Source organism: Tamandua tetradactyla, chromosome 5 (genome assembly GCF_023851605.1).
Source record: "Tamandua tetradactyla isolate mTamTet1 chromosome 5, mTamTet1.pri, whole genome shotgun sequence".
Taxonomy (NCBI): Eukaryota; Metazoa; Chordata; class Mammalia; order Pilosa; family Myrmecophagidae; genus Tamandua; species Tamandua tetradactyla.
In genome coordinates this window covers 17,939,579-17,967,371 of record NC_135331.1, presented here as the reverse complement: position 1 = coordinate 17,967,371, position 27,793 = coordinate 17,939,579, and the positions used below count along the sequence as shown (strand labels likewise).

General features: G+C 48.4%; 1 protein-coding gene across 1 annotated transcript in view; it reads left to right on the top strand.

Annotated features, from left to right (window-relative positions):
• KSR2 (kinase suppressor of ras 2) overlaps positions 1–27,793 on the top strand; it is a 402,547-nt gene that overhangs the window by 310,936 nt on the left and 63,818 nt on the right. The window contains exons 8-10 of the mRNA XM_077159946.1: positions 12,747–12,812; positions 15,696–15,822; positions 25,185–25,353. Of these exons, the coding sequence (XP_077016061.1) occupies positions 12,747–12,812; positions 15,696–15,822; positions 25,185–25,353 (362 nt within the window). The remainder of the gene's footprint in view (positions 1–12,746; positions 12,813–15,695; positions 15,823–25,184; positions 25,354–27,793) is intronic.

The following is a 27,793-nucleotide window of genomic DNA, read 5'->3' as shown; positions in this document are numbered from 1 at the left end:
TGAAATTGCAGAGAGGTGGCACCGAGGGTAGGGAGGGGGATTCAGAAGGAAATAGGTGGGACCATTCATTCATTTGCTTAATGGATATTTGTTGAGCACCTACTATGCACCAGTCATTGTGGGGTGTGGGGATGGTGGGGTGGAGGCGCTAAGGGAAAGAACAAGGCAGATCAGGCTAATAGGAAGGGCCAGGGTGGGCTGCAATTTTAATTAAAGTGATCATACCTAAGTGGGCACCTTGGAAAAATAGCAGTGTCTGTGGTCCTGGTTGTGGCTGTGCTCCCAAAGCTCCCTAGAGGGATTTTTTTTTTTTCTAATCCAGAGCAACCCTTGTTCTCTTACTTCCAGAAGCTCTCTAGATGATCAGGGATCGGATTAGACCCAGGCTATTCCAGGTGTGTTCCCTGGGCCACCGGCATCCCCAGCACCCGGGAGCTGATGATAAATGCAGAGTCTCAGGCCCCACCCTAGACCTGCAGAGTCAGACTGTGCACTTTGTGCTTGCTGTTATGTGCCTTAGAACTTGAGAAGTACTGCTGCAACCTGTGAATGCAAGACCTTCAGTAGTGGGTGCCGCACTTGGTCTCACAAGCCCCTGGAGGACTGGTTAAAACACAGATTCCTGGGCCCCACCCCCAGGGTCCTGGTTTCAGTAGGTCTGGGGTGGGGCCCCAGGATTTGCCTTTCTCACAAGTTCCCAGGTAGTGATGATGCTCCTGGTTAGAGGACAGCGCTTGGAACTCTACTGGCCCAGGTAAAAGCCCATAGTTTAAAAAAGAAAATCAAGCCTTGTTCTCCAGCTGGACGTTTCATAGTGTGAGATGTTTTCGCAAAACGGGGTAAATCAGACCTTTGCTGATTAATTTTCAGGCTTTTCTGCCGTTACAAGCTCAGGCGTGTAACTTCAGCAAGTTCTCTCCAGTTGTTTCATCCTGTAAATATTTGTGTGATGAGTCAAAAAGATGGCATGTGATTAGGAACCTGGCTGTAGGTCAGACACACTTATATTTGAATCCCAGATCTTCCACCAGTGGCTGTGTGACCCCTTCTGAGCCTCAGCAACTTCTTCTTTAAAATGGGGATATCTACCTTGCTAGATAATTAAAAAAATAATGTGAGATAATTATGATATCATGCTCAGCTTAGGACCTGGCACATTATAATCGCCTAATAAATGAAATTTAATACGAGTACTATTTTTTACCAAGTAACTTTGGGCTACCCCTCCACCCAGGAAGCCAGGAAACTTCTTAATGTCTAACCCCCTTCCCTCCTGCTTCAGTGTAATGGCCACTTCCTCTCTGGAATTATCATCAGCTGTCTTGTTGGCATTCTGAATAGAGAGATTAATGAACTAATAGGAAATTAAGACTCAGAAAGCAATTTGCAGTCATCTAAATTGAGGCGTTTTCATCTAATAGGTTCATAAGCAGGGAATGGAGTTTAGCTCTGAGTGGCTGTCAGCACAATTCATGAATTGTCTGAGAACTGTGGATTCAGCTGGGCCAAGTTTGGTTTTGCAGTCAGATACTGATGGATTTCCCAGCGTTCAGTCAGGTGTTATCTGCATGCTTCCCCCTTCCTGGAGTCGCTCACTTGTCAGGTTTCTGCACAGCTGAGGTCTGATTCCCTGGAAACCTCTCTGCCCCATCTGCATTTCTTACAGGAGGATGCAGAGCTGTATTTTGGGGGTCCCTTCTGCTCCAGAAAACCAGAGGGTTTTTTTTTTTTTTTAATGCACGGGCTGGAGTGTGGAATGGCGTGGGACATTTTCCAAAAGTCCTGCTGGAGAGTTAACATGCTAACTGTCTTTCTGGATACTTATGTTAGCCTCCCCCCACTCGACTTCTACAGACTGGGCTTGGGTTCTGGCTAATTCAGCCAGCCCCGACTGGGCATCTGCCCTGTTGCCAGCCGTGTGAGGATGAAATCGGCTCACTTTCTGCACAATCTCTGTGCATCCTTGTGGCATGCCTAGCCTCACCTGCTTCAGCGTCACGGCGGGAACCACCCTGTGGGGAAGGGACCTAGAGACCTGCGTTTTAATAAAGTGTCCTAAGTAATTTATATGCACGTTAAAGTGTGAGTGAGGGGGCGATAAACGAGGTGAATGACTTCTGCCATTAGGAGATGCTATAGGATTAGACCAGGTGGGGAATACACTGTGTGCATGGGGTGGGGGGTGGGGGATCCCAGAAGGCTTAGGAACTAAGTCTTGCAGGAAGTCTTGCACACTAGCCAGGTGGGCAGAGGGGCCGGCCAGTCGAAGGCTTGCATCAGGACTTCAAAGGCCCGGAGCGTATTTTGTAGTTGTTTGCACCAGACACGGTCTGGGAGCTTGATTCTGCTTCACCGCCCTGCTCAGGCATTGTCGCGATCTGTGCCTTGATGCCTGAGGCTGGAGGTGTAGGCTGGGCATTGCTCGCTGCCCGCACAGCCCCACTCCCAGAACAGCACCCTTGGACACTGGAGGTCTCATCCTGAGTGGGCCACTTGCCAAGGACATGGCCTGGGGGCAGAGAATGCTGGTGTCGGCAACACCCGCCGTCTGGGTGGTAGAGTTGGGGGTCAGAAAACAGGAATTTTGATTGTCTCTGAGGTCTCTGCTCTTAGGGACCTTAGATCTGAAGGGTCTGATCCACCAGGCATATCAGAGTTCCTTGAAGATGTTACTGGAAGACTCATTCCTCTCCAGGATCAAGGAATACTCTTCAACTCTGAGGACAGGAGGATAAAATTAGTGGCCAATGGGCATGGCTCTACCTCCCCCATGTGTGATTTAGTGTCCTGCCCTGATTGCCAGCCACCACTTTGCCAGGCGCTACAGGTGCTGCTGCTGCTGGCTCTTAGCTGGGACCTTGTCTGAAGGCTTGCCCGTAAATGTCTGCAGCTGCCTCACCCAGAGGCACCTGGGAGTTAGCATCCCTTCTCAACCAGGTGGTTCAGAGTCAGAGATGAGCTGATACAGGGATGCAGCCCAGCACCTTTGCCTCAAGGCAGGCAGACTCTCTGGTGCAGTTTACACTCCACAGCTCCTGCAGGATCAGATTGGAAGCAGATTCTCGCCAAGCTACATCCTTGTGTAGCTTTTCCCCTTTCCTATCCTGCTTCCTCTGTGATGGAATAAGTTCCTCCTGAATTACCCACTCTCTTAGTATATCACATGCAAGAATATTTGACTCATAATCTGCTTTGAGGAGACTCAAACTCTGGCAAGAAAACACCAAGAAAGATACAAATCCTGGAGTTAGAGGGTGCTGAGTTCAGGTCCTGGGTCTGCCACTTCTGAGTTGTGAGATTTGGAGAAAGTTTCTAAACCTATCTGATGTAAAGTATTGCTAATGTATTCCTTCGGTGAGCTAAGACATGAGTACCCAAAACATATCAATGAGTTGGTGATTCCTCCAAATTGAATCTGTAAATAAGTCCAATTTTCTGTTTGTAGTTAGAAATTGATTTTCTATTAGTAAAAAATGTAAAAACTAATATACCCACTGTGTTAGTTAGGGTTCTCTAGAAAAACAGAATCAACAGGAAACACTCGCAAATATAAAATTTATACAAGTGTCTCACATAACTGTGGAAGCACAGAGTCCAAAATCTGCAGGGCAGGCTGTGAAGAGGACGATTCCGATGGAGGGTGTGGATGAGCTCCACAGGAGAGGCTCACCAGCCAAAGCAGAAGAGAGCCTGTCTCTTCTGAATCCTCCTTAAAAGGCTTCCAGTGATTAGACTGAGCATCACTCATTGCAGAAGACAATCCCCTTGGCTGATTACAAATGGAATCAGCTGTGGATGCAGCTGACGTGATCATGATTTAATTCTATGAAATATCCTCATTGCAACAGACAGGCCAGCACTTGCCCAACCAAACAGGTACCACTACTTGGCCAAGTTGACACAGGAACCTGACCATGACACCCACTAAATCACTTCCATAGGTTGAAGCAAGGTCAAGGTTCTGGAAAACTTAGTCTGTTTCCCACTTTTTCTGTAGCTCTTATTCTCTGTTTTTCATTTGGGATTCCCTGAATGAACCAGTTTCTTGGAAGGTATGTTAAAAGACTGATATCAGTGACATGATATACTGACATTTGGGGCTGGATAATTCTTTGTTGTGGGGGCTACCCTGGGAATTGCAGGGCAGTTCTACCCACCAGATGCCAGTAGCACCATCCTACCTCACCCCAAGTTGTGACAACCAAAAATGTCTTCAGGTGCTGCCAGATGCCTTTATTATAAAATCACTGGTTTATTAATAAATTGCTCATTCCCAACCCATGGGACTGTGGTATGCCTTTTTCAGTTTTCAAGTGCCAACTTTCAGTTGCTTGCCCCATGTGTGGGCCCGTTATTAAAATGTTCAACAGATTATACGATAATCATCCATCTCAGTTTTCCTGGGACTTCCACAGGTTGAGCCCTGAATTTTCCATATCCCGGGGGTTGGTCACCCTACAACAGAGGCAGGTCTGCGTGAACGAAAAATATTTTACATGTTCCAGTTGAAGGCACTGTGCACTTCTGTAGGAGTGAGACCCAGAATTATTTTCTTTAGCAAAGTAAAGGTGATATTTGAAAACCTGAATTAACCAGCACAAGATCTCCAATTTATTCCAGTGGTGTTTTAATGCTTTTTATTATATAACCCTTGCACCTCCTGCCTGCAGTAGCCTGGCTGGTCCACAATTGAATTGCCTTGCACTTGTTTCTCTCCATGTAAAGGAGCCACTCTACTAATTTTCATGTAAACGAGCCATGCACTCCTTTGTCCAGTTATTGGATCTTTGCTATGTGGCTGCATCTTTTCACGTAGGTTTGATGCCCTCTTGGGCTTCCTCCTGTGTGTCCCTCATACCCTATGTTCTTGCATCAGAATATATAATGTTGTATATAAAAACTTCCCATTTGTGTAAAAGTGGCTCCAACCACAGATGCCAAGGTGATAAAAATGTGAAGTAAGCCCTGGTTGGTTTAGAGCCACTGGTCACACTAATTTTCCCAGCCTTAAAAAATCAGAGAAGTGGTATGCACTGATGGTGCAGCTGCTGCAAAGTTCCTGGAAGCTTCAGGAATTTGTACAACAGGCAGGATATTAGCAGGATATAATTATGAGCATGCATTTCACAGATCACCAGCTTGAAGCTTGAACTTACTTTTCCATTAATAGAAACACTTCAGTTTCGCAATAATTATAATGGGAGTTAATGGTCCCTCATATGAGTTTTTACCTATTAGAAGCGACAATTTGGGCCCAATTGCAGTTAGTTGTATGTGAGGGATGATTATAATTCCACTGGAGGCTGAGGTGGAGATTGGATATGATGGTGATAATATCGAGTATTTAGGACCTACTAAGTGCCAGACATTTTGCAAAATGATTTACGAGCCTGCTCTCCTTTAACCCTCACAAGAACCATGGGAGATAGGGCCTATTATTAGCTCCTCTTTACAGTTGAGGGAACAGAGGGCTGCAGAAGCAAAAGGACTGCCCAAAGTCTCATGTGGCCAATAGTTGAGAGACTCTAGGTTCATAACCGCTTTACATGGACAAAGGTCCAGCCACACTGCAGGCCACAACGAATGCCGCCTTGCACACTGCTTCCCCTGGACGAATCTAGCAGGACAGAGCATGGGAATCTGGTCTCCACCCTGCCCCTGGCCCAAAGCCATCAGCCTTTTCCTCACCCCTGCCCCAGTCTGCTTTACTCTCCCCAAATCTTTTGTGGAACTGAAAGATGACAGGGGGTCTTCTGTTCCGATGACACCTCCAGGTCAAAGGAGCCGTGAAAACTCTGCAATCAGCTTCTCCTCTCTGGGGGAAGTTGGAGATAGGGGGCATCTCCAGCTGGTAATAAATTGACAGCTTCCCTGACAGTGTCCTCTTTTGGAGAGAACACTGCTGAGGGGTTTCCCGGTTATTTTCCCTTATGTCACCGATTTCTGATTTATGTGTCAATACTGCCTACCACCTTCTGCTCATTTGTGATGGTGCATTTCTAAGAGTTATAGGCCAAAGGGTTCAACACCACTGAGCTAGCGATGAGGGCAGGGTGTTTTGATAATCGTCACTGGGAGCATATGGGGATGTTTCTAGAAGCATCAGCTAATGTACAAACTGCAGGGGAACCTACATGAGAAGGGAAAAAGAAAAGCTCAGTTGGGGTATTCGGTAGAACCAGTCCCACTGCAAAGGGGATAATGATTTGGTTTAGTGATTTTTGCAAGAAGCTGCAAGGAACGCTTAATGCAGTGACCTGGGAAAAGGAAAGCAGATGCAGGGAGTAGAAAGGATAATGAGAAAGAAGTTTGCTGCCCTTTAATTACAATAATCTGCTGCTAGAGGGGTCTTTCCAAAATGCTTCTCTGGCATTCAGCTCCCTGTTTAAATCCCTCATTGGTTTCCTTTTGCTCTCAGGATAAAAGACAATCTCATGATGAGATATCACATGATCTCCTACTTCCCTCCGATCACTCCCTTCCTTACACCAGAGCTTCACCCATGCTCATCCATCAGCCTCCGTGGCTGGCCATGTACTTTTGCATTGCCACAACTTCGCACACTTTTCCTCAGGCCTGAACCTTTCTTGCTCACTTCCCCTAGCTCCCACTTATTTTTCAGTTTCCACTCAGTCGTCGCCTCCTCCAGGAAGCCCCCTGTGACTCCCCTCAAATCCAAAGTGCCACACCTTGCCCTTTCCTGGCATACCATATGTCACGCCATGTTGTATTTGCCTTTTTACCTTCGTGTTTTCCTGACTAGACTTTAAAGCTCTGAAGGTAGAGTCATTTATAGGTCCAAGGCTGGCATGGTGCTTGGCATATAGTAAGTGCTAGGTGAATATTTGTTGATTGATGACCTCTCAAAAGGAGCTGCTGAGAGCAGTGCGATGGTGGCTTCAGCAAAATTCTTGCCTGCCATGCCGGAAACCTGGGTTTGATTCCTGGTGCCTGCCCATGCAAAAAAAAAAAAAAAAAAAATGAAGGAGCCACTGTAGGGAAAGTGGTTCTTGCAAACCCAAGTCCCTGGTTCAGTTCAAAAGGGGATCATTTCTAAGAGATGTCGAGGCAGTGGAACGAGTGGAAAGATGTTCTGTTTGAAGCTGCATGAGATGGGTTTGCATCCCTAGCAGTCAAGGCTGCTGGGCTGTACAAGCTTTAAAGAGAGAATTCTTAGTTTATCACACACCCCCAGGGCCTAGCCCAGAACCTGGCCCAGAGGAGGAACACAGAATGAATGAATGGCCCAATCCATCAGGTACTCCAGCTCCACCTTTACTATCTGTACAAATGAAATGCCTACTGAGCCTCAGTCTTCTTGGCTGTGAAATGGGTATGTTGCTGGCCATCTCTCATGGGGTTATGAGTTATATAAGCACACCCAGCTCCAAGTTGGTGCTTGTTTAATGGTTCCTCAATACAAGGAACCAGGTTTTTAAACGCGTTCCATTTGCACTCTGTGAGGATGGGTTGCAAAGCATGCCGACATGAGACAAAGAGTAGGAGAAATCAGAGATTCGGGCGTCTCAGAGAAAACTTCTTACAATTTGGCTGGCACCACCCACTGGACCATTTAAAGTGGAAGTGACACTCTCCCCCGGCAGGAACCTGGCCCGTCCCTGCTCTGGTCCACAGGGCCAGGCCCACAGGGCTCCTGGGGCCCATGACACATCTATTTCAGAGGCAACAGAGCTGCTCATCAAGGGTGCCGTTTGGCCCCACGTTCCCCGGCAAGGCCTGCAGAGGTGCCGTCTGCTTTTGTTTGCATCCAGGCCCTCAATTCCACAGTGGGTCTGTGTGAGGGCAGACAGAAAAGAAGATAATAGAGGGTCGTGCCTGCACTTCGCAAACTGAGAGTAATACCATTTATAAGAGGTGGAAATCATTGAAAAAAAATTGTTTTTGAATGCAGATTATGAATGCCTCTACATCAGGAGCATTTTGACAGGTTTTCTCTTCTGCCCCTCCTTCTGGCCTCCCTTCCTTCCATCTCTCTCCTCCTCTCTCCACCATCTCTCCAGTATTTATTCAGGAGATATCTTACACCAGGCCCCAGGCCAGGTACAGAAAGCGGGGAAAGAGAGAGGGTTACAAAAATGAGTAAGAACACATTCTGCCCTCAAGAATAGGTTCCCATGTTTAATTTGCAGACAGAGAGATGTCTCATTTAGCCAGCCACTCCCCTGGGGAATGAGATGTTCCACCTAAGCAACTTTTCCTGATAACTGAATGTTATTCTATTAAGTCTTCGAAGTAAAATAAATAAATAAATAAACCATCTCCAATGGATGTTTGGAATCCTTCCCATGTTACCAGGCTGTCTGAAGGGAGCAGATGTTTCCCGCGTGGTGCATTTAGTGTCCCCACTGGAACCTTGAGTCGTTGGGTGCCCAGCACTACGCTGGCATTTTCTCCTTTGAGCCTCATCACAGATCCAGGTGAAGGACTGCTGCCCGGGAAAGAGTAGATCTAAGAGTCAAGTTCACCAGGACTTGATTTCAAGGCCTGAGCTTTTACCCGCCGGTGGCCAGGGGTGGTCCAGAGCCACCTGCCTAGAAGAAGGCACACCACCTGCCCACATCTGGCTGGAGGTTTTCCTTCTCCTGCATTGTCCAAGGCATTCAGCAGTGTGTCCCCCACTTCCCACTCGTTTCCTTCTTGCTGCGTGTGATAGTTAGATTCAGTTGTCAGTGTGATAGTTAGATTCAGTTGTCAACTTGGCCAGGTGAGCATACCCAGTCTTGTTGCTGCGGACATAAGCCAATGGTACGTGAACCTCATCTGTTGCTAATTACATCTGCAGTCAGCTAGGAGGCATGTCGGCTGCAATGAGTGAAGTTTGACTTAATTGACTGGTGCTTAAATGAGAGAATGCAACGTAGCACAGCCTCAGCAGCTCAGCATTCCTCATTTCAGCACTTGCAGCTCAGCCCAGGCCTTTGGAGATGCAGAAAGAAGTCACCCCGGGGAAAGTTGTTGGAACCCAGGGGCCTGGAGAGAAGACAGCAGAGACCATCCTGTGCCTTCCACGTAAGAAAGAACCTCAGTGGAAAGTTAGCTGCCTTTCCTCTGAAGAACCAACAAAATAAATCCCCTTTTATTAAAAGCCAGTCCATCTCTGGTGTGTTGCATTCCGGCAGCTAGCAAACTAGAACACTGCGGAATTGGGCACCCGGAGCCCCAAATCCTTTGAGCACAGTGAGCAAAGGAGACAGCACAAGCAACTGTGGGGCACAGGGCTGTTTTTTGTTTTTCTTTATGGAGGGGAAATTCACATGATATAATCTGAACCATTTTCAAATAGTTCAGTGGCATTTAGGACATTGACATTGTTGTGCAGCCCCCACGACTGTCTCGTTCCGGAACATTCCCTCACTCCATCCCCATGAGGCAGTCACTCCCCATTCCCCCCTCCCCTGCCCCTGGCACCCGTAAATGTGATTTCTGTTTCTCTGGATGCACCAGTTCTGGATGTTTCATATAATGGATGCTTTCACTTAGCGTTGTGTTTTCAAGGTTCAGCCACATTGTAGTATCAGTACTTAATCCCTTTTTATGGCTGAATAATATTCCATTGAACAGACAGAGCACGTTTTGTTCACCCATTCTTCAGTTGACAGACATGGGGTTGTTTCCACCTAGGACTCTCCTGTATAATAACATTGTGACCGTTCGTGTAGGGGGATCTGTCTGAGTTCTTTAGGCTGTGTACCTAGTAGTTAATCGCCATGTAAGTGAATATCTAACTTTTTGAGGAACTCCTGCTTTCTGAGGGCTTGGTTTTGGCGTTGGAGCTTTGGGACCTGCTGTGTTGGTACCCAGAACTTCATTTAATCATCTTGTGGTCTTAGGTTGGGCTCCCCTAGAGATAGACCCTGAGACAAGGATTCGAGGGCAAGTGGTTTCTGGGAGAGGTGACACACCATTGGGGGATGGAGACAGGCGGGGAACGTGCCACAGGCAACTGGGGCTCCCTCCCGCTGGGAGCTCTGGGAGACAGTGTCAAACATAGATCTCTGAGTGGTCCCACCCGAGGGAGAGGAGGCCAGTTCCCTCCGTGATTGGTGGTGCCCCTGAAAGTGTTAGCTCCCCGCATTCTGGCCAGCCCCCATTTCCAGCCAGAGAAAGTCCTCCAGCAAAGGGCCTTAGAGCTTGCAATAGCAAGTTCTACACAACCTACACAACAATAATAATGACATCTACCACAATAACAAGGCTAGTAGCTGCTACCTTTTGAGTACCTACTGGGTGCTAAGTCATGGCCTAAGCACATTAACTGCATCGTATCACCAGCCCTCATCACAACCCCGTGAGGCAGTTGCTATGACTATCCCTGCTTTACAGATGAGGAAACTGAGGCTCGGAGCAAGTCATCAACTTGCCCAGGCTGTCTGAGCCAGGGAGTGCGGGCACCAGAATTTGAACCCAGACTTGTCCGCTTTGATCTCCTGACCCCATTTTCCCCTTGATGAGGAGGGGCCATTTTCCAGAAGGTTCAGACTCCCAGAAATCTCTCATCAGGGAAGTAGAATTTTTTCCTCTCGTACAATGTTTCCCAGGCTTCAGAGTGTGCTCACTACAAATTCATTTTCCCGGCAGATGCTTACTGAGTCAGAACCCCAGAAGGCGAGGTTTGGGGATCTGATTCTGAAGCACGTACATACTACTTTACGCTTCCATGAGCACGGAAAAGGGGAAGTTTAATTTGCGTGGAATGGTGTGTTTCCCACTGGAGAAATGACTCTTTGTAAATCAGACTTTGTGGCTCTGCGTGAATCCGCGGGCTCTGTCCTTCTCAGCCCCGGAGGCTGTGTCGCTCCTGTGACAGGCTAACCCCGCTCCCTCTGTTAGCAGTTCCTGGTCGCGCATGCTCTGGGTCTTGACATTTGAACCTCCGTTACGAGGGTTAAGTGTCCGGGCATCATAGAGATTTCTGGTGGGGCTTTTGGAGCAGCTGCGTTCCCACCCCAACCCTGCCCTCCAAAGCCCCGAGCCCGAAGGAAGGCGTCCATCTCCCACCCTTTGGCCACAGGTGAAGGAGGGTTTCTCAGTTACAGCAAGGGACAAGCCAAAAGGGACACCAGGGAAGGAAACGCCAGGCACAGGGGCAGGGAACAGGCCAAGGTCATGTGGGAAACCTCCCCCGCCCCGCCTCTGGCTCGGCTGTGGTCCAAAGGTTAAATTAAATTTCTTGTCCCCGCTTCGGGGTGCTGCCAGGGCTTATCAGTGACGCAGCCTCCTTCCACCAGACAAGACTTGAAGACTCAGACGTGGCAGGATTGGACACTGTTGCCCGTTCAGCCTGGGACTGGGGGTGTTAAAGACGTATAAAGAGGCGTTAGAGAACACCTCTGGTGAGGCAAGACTGCAGGGGAATTGAGGGACTCACATCCTCATGACGTGATGCAACGTTGTTCGGTGTCTCCTCACTGCTGCTCTGCGCCCAGTGGCCCCGGGTCTGACTTTTTCCTATCAGGGCGCTCATAGCAGGAGTATGCACAGGCATCTCAAAGCAGTCAGCTGGCCCAGCGGATTTCCAACTTGAGCAGACATCACAACTGGGGGACCTGTGCCAACTCACACGGTCCCCCCTCCCCAGAATTTCTGATCCCGCATGCCTGGGGGGCCCCAGCACTGCCATTCCTAATAGCTTCTCGCCTGGTGTGATGCTGCTGGTCTCGGGCGCCACTTCAGGACCACTGAGCTAGGCTAGTGGGAGGAATCCATTGTCGAGATCAAATATTCTATCAGAGACACTGTCACGTCCATAGAGTAAACAGGGAGGAGGGCAGATATAAAGTTCCCATCTCTCTGCAGCGCGTGATGTTCCTTTCTGTTTAATACTAAACCTTTAACGCTAACCCCCCTTAATACTAAACCTTTAGAACGTATTACCTGTTACCAATCTCATGCTCCTTGGTAGCCTTGCTTGGCTGTGTCTTATGGCTTAAGCCTTTAAGATAAATGAGAGGCCACTAATCCAGGTTTACGCCAGGACTAGTGAAAGTAGGTTCATCTCAGTTTTTCCATTTGTAAAATGGGAAGAACTGTAATACCCATTTATGAAGTTGTTATAGAGATCCAATGACACAGTATACATAAAACATTTAGTACACTGGTTGGCAAATGAATCTCTAAATAGATGATAGATGAAGACTCAGATCGTGATGACAATGACAGATGCAGACTGTTAGGGGAAAATATCTTTCCAAATATGAAGTCCATGTGGACAGTGTTGATGAAATGGTTGCACCTACTGCTGGACTGCCCAGAGTTGACTTGTGAGATCAAGAGTGGGATGGCAGCAGCTTCTCTCCAGAGTTAATTTCTGGGTGGCCCCCGTTCCACCGTTGCAGTAGCTTCCCCATCTCACCTCCCATGTCTTTGTATTCACAGCACCCAGAGCCTTCTGGACCATTGGGACACCCCATCCATTCATCCATTCATCCATTCATCCATCCATCTACCACCCATTCATCTATCCATCCATATAGCTACCCTTCCATCTACTCATCCATCCACCCACCCAACCATCCATCCATCCATCTACCACCCGTCCATCTATCCATCCAACTATTTACCTAGCCATCCATTCATTCATCTAACTACTCACCCATCTGTCTATCCACCCATCCTTCCATTTATCCATCTGTTCATCCATCTATCCATCCATCCATTCATACATACATACATACATACGTACGTACATACATACATGCATACATCCTTCTCTCTCTCCTTCTCAGGCTAAAGTGCCACAACAAATGCACCAAAGAAGCTCCACCCTGTCACCTTCTGATCATCCACCGAGGAGGTAAGTATCTAACACTTTCTATTCCAAGTGGCTATTCCAAGGGGAAGGCTTCTGGCAGGCCATCCACCATAGTGGTCCTACTCAGGCTGACTCTGGATACATCCTGACCCTGATGTTATTGGCTGTCTCATTTCTTTCTCTCTCTGACAGCCTTCTTCGCATTCTTCCTGACATCTCTCACATTTAATCCCATCCTCTATACTTGTTCCACCTATTGCTGGCCCCTCGTACTGGTCCCTTGGGCACTGTAGAACCCCCACCCCCCCAAATGCTTCTTCCCCTTTTCTCCCTTTTCTCTCATTTTTGTCTCCCCTTATATTTTCCACTCTTCTCTCTCCTGATTTCTTGCTTTCACTTTCCCACTCAGAAAAGAGTGCTGGCTGAATGGCTTTCCATTATGTGCTCTTCAGACTCCATCAGTTGGCCTGCAGAAGTGGCATGGGAGGAGGTCTGGCTCAGACCTGTTGGTTTGGACCAGCTGGGTTCCATTCCCTAGGGCCCTGGGGCTGTCTGTGTCAACCTGGGCCAACAGGTGCTCTCACAATTAGCTCCAGGAATGCCACCACCAGCCTCCCGCCAGGCAGAAACAAGACCAGCTTTGCTGAGCTAGAAGGAAAGGCTTTTCTCTACCTGTCAAGGACTTAAGTAGAAGGCTCCTCTATGGGAAGCCTTGCAATCCAGCTTTCTAAATAGTTCTCCTGATTTTCGTCCTGTGGGATAGTTATTGTCAGACTTCATTTTCCACATGAATCTATGCACTGGGGCACTCCCTAAACCTGCACCGTCCAGTACTGTAGCTTCTAGCTACATGTGATTCTTTAAATTTAAATGCATTTAAGGTAAATGAAAGTTCAGTTAGTGGCACTAGCCACATACCAAGGGCTCATCAACCCCGTGTGGCTAGTGGCTACCCTATTAGATAGTGCAGGTGGGGACTCTCTCCAACACTGCAGAAAGTTCTGCTGGACAACGCTGGACAATGCTGGCCTGGACCAGTGCTATTCAAGGTGTGGTCCATGGACCAGCAGTATCAGCCATCTCCTGGCCCCACCCCACACCTGCTGAATCAACATCTTCATTTTTAACAGGATCTGCAGGTGATGCTTATGAACTTTAAAGCTTGAGAAGTGCCCGTCTGGAGCAGAAGTTGCAAACTCAGATGTCTCTGAGGGCCAAGCTAATAACCCAAATGAGAGCAACAGGGTGGGCCTGCCTTGCTGGCACTTCTGGTTTATAAAAGCCCAAATATAGAGTTTTTGTGACATATCCTGATTTTTAAATGTTGGCAATCTGTTATAATATTTCAGACTCTTGCTGATGAGTTCTCCTCTCCCGTACCCCATCCATGGGCTGGATGTAGCCTGAGAGCCACCAGGGGCAACTTTTGGGTCCAGCCACTTGATGATCCTGTACTGAGCCCTCCTTCCTCCCCTTCCCTGGACACTGCTCTCATCTGCCCTGGCCCGGGTCAGTGCATGCTCAAAGGAAGGGGCCTATTTTAGAATAAACCCAAGAGAAGCATAAAGAAGGCAAATTGGTGCAGAAAGTGCTGTGATACGTCCCGAGGCCAATCAGTTGGGTTTTGATGATCTTTGCATTGTTTATCTCCACAAGGAGAGAAAATTGCAAGTAAAGGAGAAGACTTCAGCTCTCTTCTCTTGCCCTTTCCCACCCCACCTCCTTAATTAAGAACCATCTGTTCCTTAAGTAACTCTATACTCAGAGAGGCTATTTTAAAACCTGAATGCTCGTGGCTCCTGAGCCCCTGCCCTGGGTCTGCCTCTCTGGGGGAAACCACCTCCCACTGAATTCTTCCTGTAGTGAGTTCTGCTGGAGAGTGACTCCCACATTGACACGGGGACAAGAGCCTGCAGGATGGCAGCTAGCTCCCAGAGGCTGACATTTAAAGAAGGGGTCCTTCCCACCCGTCCCCACGTGGTGTCCCCTTGGCTCAAAGGCAGCAGGTGCCTATAAATGCAAAGCAAACAGAACTTTCCAGAAGTCTGCCGGCTTCTGCTCTCTCCTCCTGTTGATAGGAAGTTGAAAATATAGTCGGTTTCCATGGTGATGACAGCTCCGGCTAAGCAGAGAAATTAAATCCCTGGGTCAGTGCAAAGCTGTAAGTTCTCCACCAGCACCCCCCACGCCTGTGATAAAAACAACTAGCAAGTTACAATACCTGACATCCGTTCTTGAATCTAAGCTTCTCACTTTTGCCCCTCCCTGTGGTCCCTGTGAGTAGGAGAAATAGCAGGAAGGCAGCAGGGAGAGGGGCCTCGGATGGTGTGGTTTGGATCAGGAAGCATTTATTTAGCATCAGCTATGTGCCCAGCTTCCCGTGTGGCTTCAGAGATGAGGCCGAAGGGAAAACTGGACGAGGGGAGCCCCTCTTGCACAGATCCCTGATCACCTTGTTAGGACAGATATGATGCGTTTTAACATGTCACAGGCTGCTCAGGCCAGAGAAACCACAGAGTGACGGAAGCTGATCCTAACGAAGGTTGGATGGAGGCAGGGATGGGTTGTCACTGGGAGCTTGACCACGGATTCCGGCTCACAGAAATCAAGGACCTCTTGCATTTCAAAATTTCAGTTCTGACATGCATGTCATCAGTGAAAGTGATTATGGTATTTTAAAAAATCCATTTTGTTTTTATAGTTTTTTAATTGTCAAAAGTCACCTGTGAAAAACACATGAATTTTGGAAACCACAGAAAACACCCCTGTCCCACCCCATCACACACCAAGTCTCATTTTTAGTGGGTTCCCTTCCAGTGTCCAAGGGTGGGCCTTTAACCCGCGGCCTGAGCCGGGTGCTCCTGGCCAAATCAAAGCTAAAACTGTACTAAAATTCCCAAATGGTGGCTGTTTTTACCCCTACGGATCCAGCAAGGTTGGTCCGGACAGAGTCGGTGCCCTGTGACATCAACAACCCTCTCCGAAAGCCTCCCCGGTATTCGGACCTGCACATCAGTCAGACGCTCCCCAAAACCAACAAAATCAACAAGGTGAGGCCGGGGTGCTGGGGGCTGGGGTGTGGGGGGCCGGCGCTGCCCGGCGAGGGCAGGAGGGAGCAAGGGGCTGGGGTGGGCACGTCCCACGCTCACTCCCCAGCCCCCCTGGGCCTCTCCCAATTCCGGGTCCTTCATGTTGAGTAAAGCTTGGGGCTCGTGGTGTGAACAGGGTAGGGCTGGTGTGCCAGAGACCTGCCTAATTTAGAGAGGGAGCTTGCAAATGAGAACGGATGGCTGGGGTGAGGCGGGGCACAGTCAGGGCGTTTGGGAGAGACTGGCAGAGCTCCCTTAGCGGGCCAGACCCCACCTGCTTTGCTGTGAAACATGTTTCACCATCTGCCAGGATCGGCTTTGCAGATGGTTCTGGGCGTTGCGACACATCTGTTGATTCAAATCCCCAAAGAAGAGGGTTCTACTCGGGAGCTCCTGGCGGAGGTTGAGTGGATGGATGTCTGCATGGGCCTGCAGCTCAGAACCACAGCCGGTTTGGTCTGCTTCTGGCTGGTCAACAGTGGGTTCCCTCTGGGCATCTTTCTTTCTGGTGTGTTCTGGAAATTTCCAGTGTGATTTCCAGGTCCTTTTGTTTGGTCTGGAGATCAGGCTGCATCAAAGCTCTCCCAGGCACGCTCCCAGCTCCCCAGCAGGAAGGCAAGGGCTGCACATGCTGCCAGGGGCTTGGAGAGCCATGATGCCTTCATGCCTTAACTGCAGGTGGATGAAGCACGGATCCAGGTGAGGAAGTGTGAGATTTCAGATATGTATTTGGATCCCAGATGGCAGTGTGACCTGGCACACGCTTTTCTCTATATAGGGCTATAGAGAGGATTGCTCCCTCCCTATTGGATTCTTCACCCAGGGGCCAGTGATTCTGCCAAGTAACCCTTCCAGGGGCTTTTTGCTGCTTTAGAGAGAGGGGAAAGAAAAAGAAAGAATAAAAACATCACCAAACTCCTTACTGCAGCCCTCAAGCCAGTGCCTGATTTGGTCCCTCCCTTGGCTCTCTCTTTCCATGCCTCCCCACCTAAGCCCCCGCGCCCCCTCCCTCTGTGCTGTCATCTGCCTTTCTTTGTACTAAATTTCAGAGTCCTTCATCATCAGGCTTCTGTGGCATCACCCTGGCAGCTGACAGCTTGGCCCCTGGAGTCAGGCAAGCCTGGCAGCCTGCCTTTGCTTCCTCCAACTTTTAACTATAAGACTGAGCGAGTAAACGTCATCTCTGCGAACATCAGTTGACCTTTACCTAAAATGGGGGTGTTTCAGTTATCAACCGCTGCCCAGCACACCACCCCAAACTTAGTGGCACACAACCACAGCCCTTCTATTATGCTCATAGATTCTGTGCCAGGAATTGGGACAAGGCCCAGTGTGTGTGTGGGGGGAAGGTGGCCCTTCTCTGAAGACACAAATGGCCAGGGGCTCGGGTGGTCAAACCCAGCCCACCACCTATTTTGGTGAGTGAGATTTTATTGGCGCACGGCCACACCCATGCACTTATATATTGTCTACGGCTGCTCTTGCACTGCCACGGCAGACTTGAGGACGTGTGGCAGGTCACCTGACCTGTAAAACCTGAAATATTTGCCATCCAGCCCTTTGCAGAAAAAAAGTTAGCCAGCCCCGGACCCAGAGGCTCTGTCCCTCTCTGCTCAGGAGTCTGGGCTCAGCAAAGACTGTCGAGGGGCATCCACACGACCCACGTGTGGGGTTGCCTTGTGACTCGGGCTTGCTCGCAGGATGGCTGCTTCCGGGGTGGGGGCTTTTTGCAGGGCAGCTCAGGGCTCCCAGAACGGCTGACTGTTTTAGCAAACAAGGTGGAAGCCACCTGGCCTTTGATAACAGCAGTGTCACTTCTGCCTGATAAGCCTGCTCAGATTCCAGGGGAGGAGACCCAGACCGCGTCTCGCAATGAAAGAGCCTCAAGGAGTTTGTGCCCATATTTTAAAACCCCTACATGGGGCACTCAATAAAAGCCCCGCCTCTGAGAGTTGTCATGAGGATGCGATGAAATAATCATGACATGCTCACTATTATTTTCAGCTTAAACTGGGGGGCTCCTAATCAAAATGTCAGGCCAGGTCTGCTTTTCCTTTCTTATCTGCAGAAGGTTCTGGAGATCTGTAGGAGAGGGGATTCCCCGCTGCTGGAGCTGAGGGGGCTCTAGGGATGTGCTAGCCTATAACCTGTCCTTTCCTTTGTGTCCTCCCGAGGATTAAGGAGCTCAGGGCCATGTCAAGGCTTTTCTCTCTGGTTTCACAACTACAGTGAGCCTCTGGGTGTCAGATGGGACAGAAACGCAGGTCAGCTTGATCAGTGAGTGTGACATTGTCCTGCCCGCCTGCCATTGGGAGGATTTGATAAAAGAAGTAAATTACCTCCATTTAGAAAGCAGCTTTGACATGAAGGTGGACAGGCTCTATCGCAGGCCTGGGTTATTTTCTTTCCCCCTCTTTCTCTTCCCGGTTCACGCAGATTCTTTTTGTCAGGCGATGATGTGGTTAGTGCAATGGATTTATCAACCAAATTGGTCTGAAGATTTCCTTTTCATTGCACTGCGGCTCCTCTTCTCCTGTCTGTCTCAGCTCAGTCCATCCGGTTGCTTTTTTACCTAGCATAGTGGCTAGAGTATAAATTCTGATGCCAAGAGGCCTGGGCTTGGAACTCAGCTCCTTGCCTAGCTATGTGACCTTGGGCAGGTCATTTCAGTGGCTCTCTGCCTTAGTCTTCCCCTCTGTAAAATGGGCAGTGCAGAAGTACCTGCCTCATGAGTTTGTGCTGAGGAAAAGTGCTGCGATATGTGTAAAGGAGGTAGTCCAGCCCTACTGCTACAGAAGTAGTTTGATGATAAAGGAGGAGAAAGAGAAAGGGAAGTGGGATAGGAAGAAGGAAGAGGAGGAAGACGAGGAGGAAAAATGGAGAGTAAGGAGGAGGAGGGAGAAATAGAAGGGAAATAAGAATGAAGAAGGAGAGGAAGATGAAGAAGGCGGAAGAAGTAGAAGGAGGAATAGAAAAAAGAGGCAGAAAGAGAAGGTAGGAGGTGTCAAAAGGAAGAAGGAGGTCTAGCAGGCAATGTACTTTACCTGGTGGGGCTGGGGAGGTCAGAGAAGAGATCTGAATTGCATTTTGAAGAATGAATAGGATTCTGCCAGGTAGACAGTTATAGGGCTGCAGAGACGTTGCCAACACAGATAACGCCAGAGGAGTTGAAGCAGCCTGGTTTCTGTTGGAAACCGTGGGCCATTTGACATGACTGAGGTAGATGTTGGGGGTGGGGTGGGGGTGGTTGCAGTGAGAGAAGAGAAGGTGATATAAGCCCAAATCCAGACTGAAAGTGAGCCTTCTGGACCCACGGTCTCACTTTAAACAGGCACCATCATTTGAGTGTGATCTGTACTCTAATCCCTTTAGTTGGATACCAGTTTTTAGCACAAGCCTCTAGGACTTGTAAACTTTTTCCAGAGCATATATGAAAACTTCTTGAAATTTGCCAGTTAATGATTTGAAGTTCAAAGAGGGGAGGCTTGGGGGAGGATAGGTAGATGTCTGACTTTCACTTTCCCTTATCCCTCCAATGACATATGTCATAATGTCCCTTTAAAAATCTCATGTGCCCCATTGGACTGATGAGAGCTTCTGTCCATGTGACAACCCAACCACATAACTCTTAGCTTCACATGTCTAAGACTAATAGACTAATGTGTCCGTTGCCATGGAAATATGATCACCATTAGATAAATTAGGAGAGAGTGAGAAGGCTGGCTTCCTGATGCCTTTCCACTAAATTGGATCAGAATTATCTCCAAGTTGGTCTTGCCTGGTAGGTGGCTGCAATGAATAAGGCTTGACCCTGCCTATAATAATAGGTCTATCTCTAAATGGCGAGGCCTCCTCTATCTTCCCAGGGACTCAACTTTGTCTCCACCACACTAGGTCAGGGGTCCTGTTGGGAGGACCCATTATTTCGGGGAAAATTCTGTAAGCCAGTTAGCCAAAGGATGGGTGTACATTTCTCTCTCTTACATGACCACAGCCAAGTTACTTCATTTGTTAGAGCCCTAGTTTTTTCTTCTGTAGATGCCACCCATCTTGGCGATTCATTGACAGCATTAAATGTATCAACACATTCAAAAATTGTCTTCAGGACTTCTGCTCCTGGGAGGGTGGAGTAAATACACTCTTCCCTGTTCTTCTTGCCAAGTCCAACCCTGGGCATTATCTGTACATCATATACATAACAAAAATAAGAAGACTGTGAAAAGTGGAGAGACGAAGGCAAAATATTAGGGGACCTCAGGACCCAAGGAACAGTGTGGTGGTGAATTCTCTGAGATTTCTCTGGGCCTCATATATCCCAGACTTGGACCTGAAGAGGCCAGAAACCCGGAAATGCCAAAAGGTGAAGTCAGAAAAAGCACCCTCTCCCAAAGAAATGTCTGTTCCTTATTGTCAAACAACCAGGAAACTGACAACCTAGCAAGGCAGAAACATCTTTAGGCAATAACCCCAAATGTCATTCAGTGGGTGAATGGTTGAACAAACTATGGTCCATCCATATCATAGAATGCTACTCATCGGTCTAAAGGAGCAAACTTAACCTATGCAAGAACTGGTGGAATCTCCAGAGCATTATTCAGAGTGATAAAAACTAATCCCCAAAGATTACATACTCTATGATTCCATTTATGTAACATTTATATCATTATAGAAATAAAGAACAGATTAGTGGTTGCCAGGATTAAAGGTGGAGGAGGAGGGGGAGGGTGTGGCTATAAAAAGGCAACATGAGGGATCTTTGTTGGGGTGGAATGGTCCCCCATACTTGGCCACATCAACATTGGTATCCCAGCTGTGACTTTGTACGCTGGTTTTACAAGATGTTGTCATTGGAGAAGAATGGGTGAAAGACACATAGGATCTCTCTGTTACATCTTACAACGGCATGTACATCTATATCTCACATAATATGCCGTCTGATGACAGTATTTTTTTTAATTAAGCTTTTCACTGTGAAATATAGACATACATGTGGATGACAAAGGGCCCTGACGCAGTGCTATGGAAGTACATACCCAGATGCCCTTGTTTGAACTCCGCAGCAGGCCCACGAGGTAGGAGTTCATAGCTCATCTTCTGGATCAGGAGACTGAAGCTCACACAGGCAAAGTCACTGGCCCAGACGTAGTGTGGGCTGGGTGGAAATGGAGCAGGCTCTGGCATGGACAACGCACAGCATAGAACGAGCATCCATCGAGCATCCAAATGGAGAGTGTTCCTTTCCCCTCCCTACCCCTTGGCCTCCTGTGCTGGTAGGTGTTTGCTCCATGGACTCCGGAGTATGACTCCTGTAGACAAATAACCAGACCACACAAAACCATCCTTGGGCACCTGGAGCCAAGCAGCATGGTGGCCCTCTGAATAATGGATGGGCCAAGTGGCCACTGCCCTGTGTGCTTCTTTGCACAGACTGAAGAGCCCCTGGGCAGCCTTAGCTCTGCTCACTTTGAAAGGCACAAATCCCTTTTATGTGCTATTGAGGTTTGCTTCTTTCACTTGTCCCTGGCAATCTGGTGAAAGCAGAAAGGTCCAAACATTTGAAATGCTTTTCTTGCTTTGGTCAGCACCAATCCACCTTTTCAGGAGAACATGCCTGCAGATGTACGCACTTACCCTTCCTTCCTTCCTCTGAGCATCATGTTAAGTACCATATGCTTAATATGAGCGTCATATTAAGACCGTGTCATATGGATGGAACATGGAGGACTTGGTTCCAGCCTTCCTGGGTGATAGGATGACAATAAGGGGGTGGATGCAAGGATGACAGCTGCTAGTGATTAAATGTTTGCTGTCCATGCACAAAATAGTTCACTTGTTCATTCATCTATTGAACAAGCTCTTATACGGCACTTATGGTATGCCAGGCACCGTTCTATGCACTTTGCAAATACTACCTCATTTAATCCTCACAGCATCCCTTGCAATATAGTGATGAGGAAACTGAGGCTCAGAGAGGCTAACTAACTTCCCCAAAGTCACACAGCTAGTGAGTGGTGGAGCCAGGAGTTAAATCCACATCTCTGGCCCCACAGGCCATGCTGTTAACCAGTCACTGCTCTTTACTGAGCATTATTCTCGGTACTGGCATATTGCAGTGAACAAAAAAATCTCTACCTTCATGAGACTTAGGTTTTATCAGGGGAGACTGACTACAAGGAATCAACATAATAAATAAGAGAATTATATATGCAAGAAGAGGGTGAGCACTATGAAAAGAGAAATAGGGCCGGGGAAGGAAAATCTGGAGTGCCGGGCAGGGAAGAGATTGCGATTTTAACTCTGGCACGCAGGGCTGACCACATCACTGTGGAGACGTGGGGCGCCCGGTGCATCTGTAGGAAAGACGCATGCAGGAAAGTTTCAAGCAGAGGGAGCTGCTGGTGGAAAGACCCTGAGGCAGGAGCATTCCCAGCATGTATGAGGCTCAGGGCCTTCATTTTCTATTGCTGCCATAATAAATTGCCACAAATTTAGTGACTTAAAACAACACCCATTTACTATCTCACAGTTCCTGTAGGCCCGAAGTCTGAGTGCAGCATGCCTGAACTGGGCCCCATGTTTGGTCTCACAGGGTGTTTGTTACTCAGGGTGTCGGCAGGGTTGTTTTCCTTCCCGGATACTCTGGGGATGCATCCACTTCCAGGAGGTTCATGGTTTGGGCCTAAGTCAGGTCCTTCCTAATTCAGATCCTTGTGACCCCCGTATCCTTGCCAGGTGTCCCCTGGGAGCTTATGCTTCCACATGCCCCTTCCCCAAGCCCGGCCATGGTGAGTTGGCTTCCATTCGTGGTTTGGATTCCTCTGACTTTCTGTTCTGCCGCATCTCTCTGCCTTCAGCCAGAGAAAGTTCTCGGCTTTTGAGGGCTCATGTGATTACATTGGTACTGCCCACATAATCCAGAATAGTATTCCTGATTTTGAGCCCATAACCTATAAACCCTGTAATATAGCATGTCGGATTCTGGAAATTATGCCGTAGACATCTTTGAGAGAAACATTCTGCCTACCACAGTTAGGAAGGCGGAACAGTGCAGCTGGAGTGGAATGTGCAAGGGGGAGGTGACAGTGCCACGTCCCACACAGAGACATTCGAGCCTCCTGGTCCATGCTTAGGACTTGGCCCCTTTTCTCTGAGCAAGATGAAAAACCAGTTGAGCTGATGAATGACATGACCTGACTCATGATGTAAAAGGATCCCTCTGGTTGTCTCACGGGAATAGACTGCGGGGGGGACCAGGGTGGGAGGGCGTAGACCTGTTAGGGGTGTCATTGCAATAGTCAACATGAGAGATGAGGGGTGGCTTGGACCAGGCGGTAGCTGTGGACCTGGTGAGAAGTAATCAGATGCAACAGCTTTTTTTGATGGATTTGACATGGGATGCGAGAGGACACGGGAATGATGCCAAGGCGTTTGGCCTGAAAGATGAGGTTGCCATCCACAGAAATGAGCAAAGCTGTGGGTGGAACAAGAGGGAAACAAGATTGGAAATTGAGTTTTGGAGATGGTGACTGTGCAATTCTTTTGGACATCCAAGAGATGTCAAAGAGGCTTTTGGGTATACGAGTTTGGGAGTGATGTCCAGAACTGAACCCTGGGGCATTCCAGCATTAGTAGATCATGGAGAGGAGGAAAAACCAGCAAACAAGACGAAAAAAGATTGGCCAGGGAGACAGAAAGAAAATCAGGAGAGTGACAGGTCCCGGAAGCCAAATGAAGAAGGTTGATCCAAGAGAAAAGGGTGAGCAGCTGTGCCCAGTGCTGCAGATGGAACTGGCGGCTGGATTTAGCACTAGGGAGGATAGTGGAGACGTGTTCAAGAGCAGCATCAGAGGAGCGTGGGCAGGAAAGGCAGTTTGGGGTGCACGTAGTTGGATATGTCTTTTGGTTCATAAAAGAGAAGAGATTGGAGACGACAAGTGTAGATCATTCTTCAAAGAAGTTTGCTGCAAAGAGGACAAAAAGATGGTGAGACGGTGGGAAGGAGAAGTCAGGTCAGGATAAGTGGTATACAGAGATGGGAGAGGTGACAGCACGTTTCTATTTTGATGAGAATAGTCCAGTAACAAGTGAGAAATTTAAGAAGGGTCATGAAAAAAATATTTTTTGGTGGGAGAGACACTAATTGGAATGACCCAAAAAACTCTCCAGTCAGAGTGAAAAATTACCACAGTGTGCAATGGATGCTCTTACTATTCCCATTTTACAGTGGCCAAAACAAAGGAATGGAGAGGTTAAGCAGTTTGCCAAGGATGCACAGGGAAGTCATGGCTATGGTTTGAATGATGCCAGATCTGGCTTGTATGCGTTTCCTGTGGCTACTGTAACAAAATACCACAAAACCACTGACTTAAAACAACCGGTATTTATTCTCTCACAGTTCTGGAGGCCAAAAGCTTGAAATCAAGATGTTGGCAGAGTTGCTTCCCTCTGGAGGCTCCAAGGGAGAGAGAACCCACCCCATTCTTGGCCTGTAGCTGTGCCACTGTGGTCTCTGCCTCAGGGCACCCGTGGCCTTCTCCCCAGGCCACGTGTCTCTCCTCTTCTGTCTCTTGTAAGGACTACGAGTCCTTAGACTTAGGGCTGCCCTACTCCAGGGTGATCCCATGTTGAAGTCCTCAGCTAATGACATCTGCACAGGCCCTCAACCGGTGAGGTCACATGCTGAGGTTCTGGTTGGATATGTCTTTTAGGAGCCCCTGTTCCACCCACTAAACTGCCTTTGCCCCCATCAGTGCCCTACTGTGGCTACTGTAGAGGGTGGGCACGTGGCTTCTGTCTTCATCCTTCCTTTAGAGCTGGTCTGCAGGATGAGCAGAGGCAGTGCTGCTTCCAGCTGCGCCAGGAGGGAAGAGGCAGGAGGCTCACTCTCGCCCTCTCTCATGAGCTGTCAGACTGTTGATTCTTTAATAAACACTCAGGAGGAGAGGTGTTAGGACGGCAGGAGCACACCACTGAGCACCTCTACGTGGAATGTTCCAGAATCAAAAGAGGCCCAGAGAGTGTGGCTGTCACCTATGTCGTTTTCATTAAGTGGTAACCTTTCTCTCTTGGGTCCCAAGACCATGGACAGGAATTTGGCTCCAGAAACTGTTGCTCCCACAGCTGGGTGCTGCCCGAGTTCGGGGTGAGGGGGCGGGGTTGGTGGTGATGAAGCAGATAAGACTTTGGAAGAATCTGGTGACTGAAGAAAGGGTAAGACATGCTGAGGACGCTGGGAAGGGGGCCTCCTCCTGCTCAGCCGGCTCTCATTGCCATGTCTCCGCTCCCCTGCCTGTCCCCTCCCCCTACCCTTTTTCTTTCTGCAGGACCACATCCCTGTCCCTTACCAGCCAGACTCCAGCAGCAACCCCTCCTCCACGACGTCCTCCACGCCCTCCTCTCCAGCACCTCCACTGCCTCCCAGCGCCACGCCGCCGTCGCCCCTGCACCCTTCCCCACAGTGCACGAGGCAGCAGAAGAACTTCAACCTGCCAGGTACCTCCGTGCTTGGGGAGACGTGGAGGGCTCGGCTGTGGAGGGTTTGGGATCTTGCCAGAGCGTGTTGGGGCAGTGTCCACGCTTGAAGGCTGGAGATGAGAGCAGGGGCCAGAGCACGTGGATTGAGCCTTACCATGTGCAGTGCAGTGGCATATATATCATATATCACCTTTTTCAATCTTCAGGATAACTGTGTGGTGAGTGTATCAGTCCCATTTTACAGATGGGAAAACTGCCTCTCAGAGAGGTGAAGGGACTCTTAGAGACTCTGACTTTTGGTAAGACAGCAACCCTTCAAGTTCACCTAAGTCTAGGGCAGTCACAGGGGCCGCCTCCTGGAGAGCTGTCAGTTGTGTTCTGAGTGAAATCCAGTGAAGTTGGCAGTGGGATCATGTGCCAATGATCCTGGGGCCCGTATGCCACACAGGGCAGCATTCCGAGTCTTGTAGTAATCCTGACATGGAAGGATGACCCACACAGTGTTTTTAGAGGAAAAGATAAGTCATTTACGGGGCAATAGATATAGGAATATCCTATTTATTATAAAATTTTTTATTCTGAATACTGATATATGTTGGTATGTATGTATATATGTACCGTGCCCCAGCACAAAAGAGCTTGGAAGAACTTCATGGTGGGTGCTTCTAAGGAGAGTGATTGTATTTCCTGCACTTCTGTAATGTGTATAGCAATGAGGCCCATGCATCAGTTTTACAGTTGAATAATAATGAAATGCAGTGCTGAAATGGAAAACAAAATAGAATCTTCCAGAAGTCCAGTCCCTTCCCTTCTCTTTAGTGGCCTTCAGCGAAATTCTCCCAGGTGACAAAGTACCTTTCCTCTTCCTATGAGGATTGATGAGTAGTTATGCTCTTGCCCATAGAGCTTTTGATGGGAAATGGAGCTTTGGCTAGAGTTCCCTGCCAGATGTTGAGTTATCTGAATACCGTTCAAACTAATGCCAAGGCATGCCCATGTCCCCAGCCTTGATTCAACCAAAATGTTCTTGTCTGAAAGGAGCTATGGAATTAAGGCCCATATTTGGCTCACTCATTCCCCTTAGGACACATGAAAAGTATTTAGTTGGGAAACAAAATAGGCAGTCTTGGCAGTGCTGTCAATTGTGCTTTTTCAGTCACTTCACCTACTTGCCCTTGACCTGCTCTTCCCTTCTGAGTCCTGGCGCCATGTTGGATATGGGGCGGGGCAAGATGGAATCAAGAGTGCCAGCTGGACGGGAGACGTGGGCTTGGATCCCAGCTTTGCCCCTTCCTCGCTCTGTGGTCTTGAGCTTGGCTTCAGTTTCCTGCCTGTAAAATGGGGCTAATGCTGCAGGGTTGTGTCACATCCCTGTGGCACGACACATGAAAGGGCTTTGTAAGGGACCATTTAATTGTTTCTGCAGCTGTTGTGTTCCAATACCTTCTCCTTTCTTTGGAGCCGCCTGGCACCCTCTGGATGCACATATACCCACACACACTCAGCCACATGCATTTATATACACTCCAGGAAATGGCAAATCCTAATGGCCTAGGTGGAGAAAAAGGGAGACAGAATTTGCCTTTGGTAGAGATTGAGGGATTTCTGAGATCCCACTTAGGTTGGGCCATTTGGCCTCTTGAGAGTGTCCCTCCCTTTCAGAACACACCCCCTCGTCCCCCTGTCGCAGTTCCCACTTCTGTACTCAGCAGAGTGCCCATCTCTGCAGATGTGATCTTGCTTATTTCCTCCCTTGTTTAGTGTCCTTCTCCCCCACCCAGAAAATACGTCTACTTCATCCACACCTCTTTACTCAAAGCCCACACACTGCCTAATATAGAAGGCACTAAATCAGTGTTTATTGAATGAATAAATGAGTGAATGAGTGACTTCATGCACTGCCTAGGCTGAGTTTTTATGTTCAAATTGTCTTCTTGGCCCTCAGACTACATTTACCCTTTTTTTTTTATGTCAACAAATATTTATTGAGCATGTACTATATACCAGGAACTAGGTATGGAGAGGTGGACAAATTGGACATGGTCCCTGTATGGGATTCCTATTCCTGCTATGACAAATGACCACAGACTCAGTGGCTTCAAACAGCACAAATTATTATCTTATACTTTTGGAGGTCTGAAGTCTGAAGTCAAAAGATTGGCAGAGCTGGTTCCTTCTGGACATTCTAGTGAAAAATTTGTTCTCTTGCCTTTTTCTACCTTCTAGAGGTTGCCCACATTCTTTGACTAAGGCCCCTGCCCCCATCACTCCAACCTCTCTGCTCCTGACGTCACACCTCTTTACTGACTCCAACCCATCTACCTCCCTCTTATAAGGACCTTGTGATTACATTGGGCCCCTCGGATAATCTCAAGGTCCTTAATTTAATTATGCCTGTAAAGACCCTTTTGCCCTGTAAGGTAACGCATTGACAGGTTCTGGGGATTAGGATGTGAAA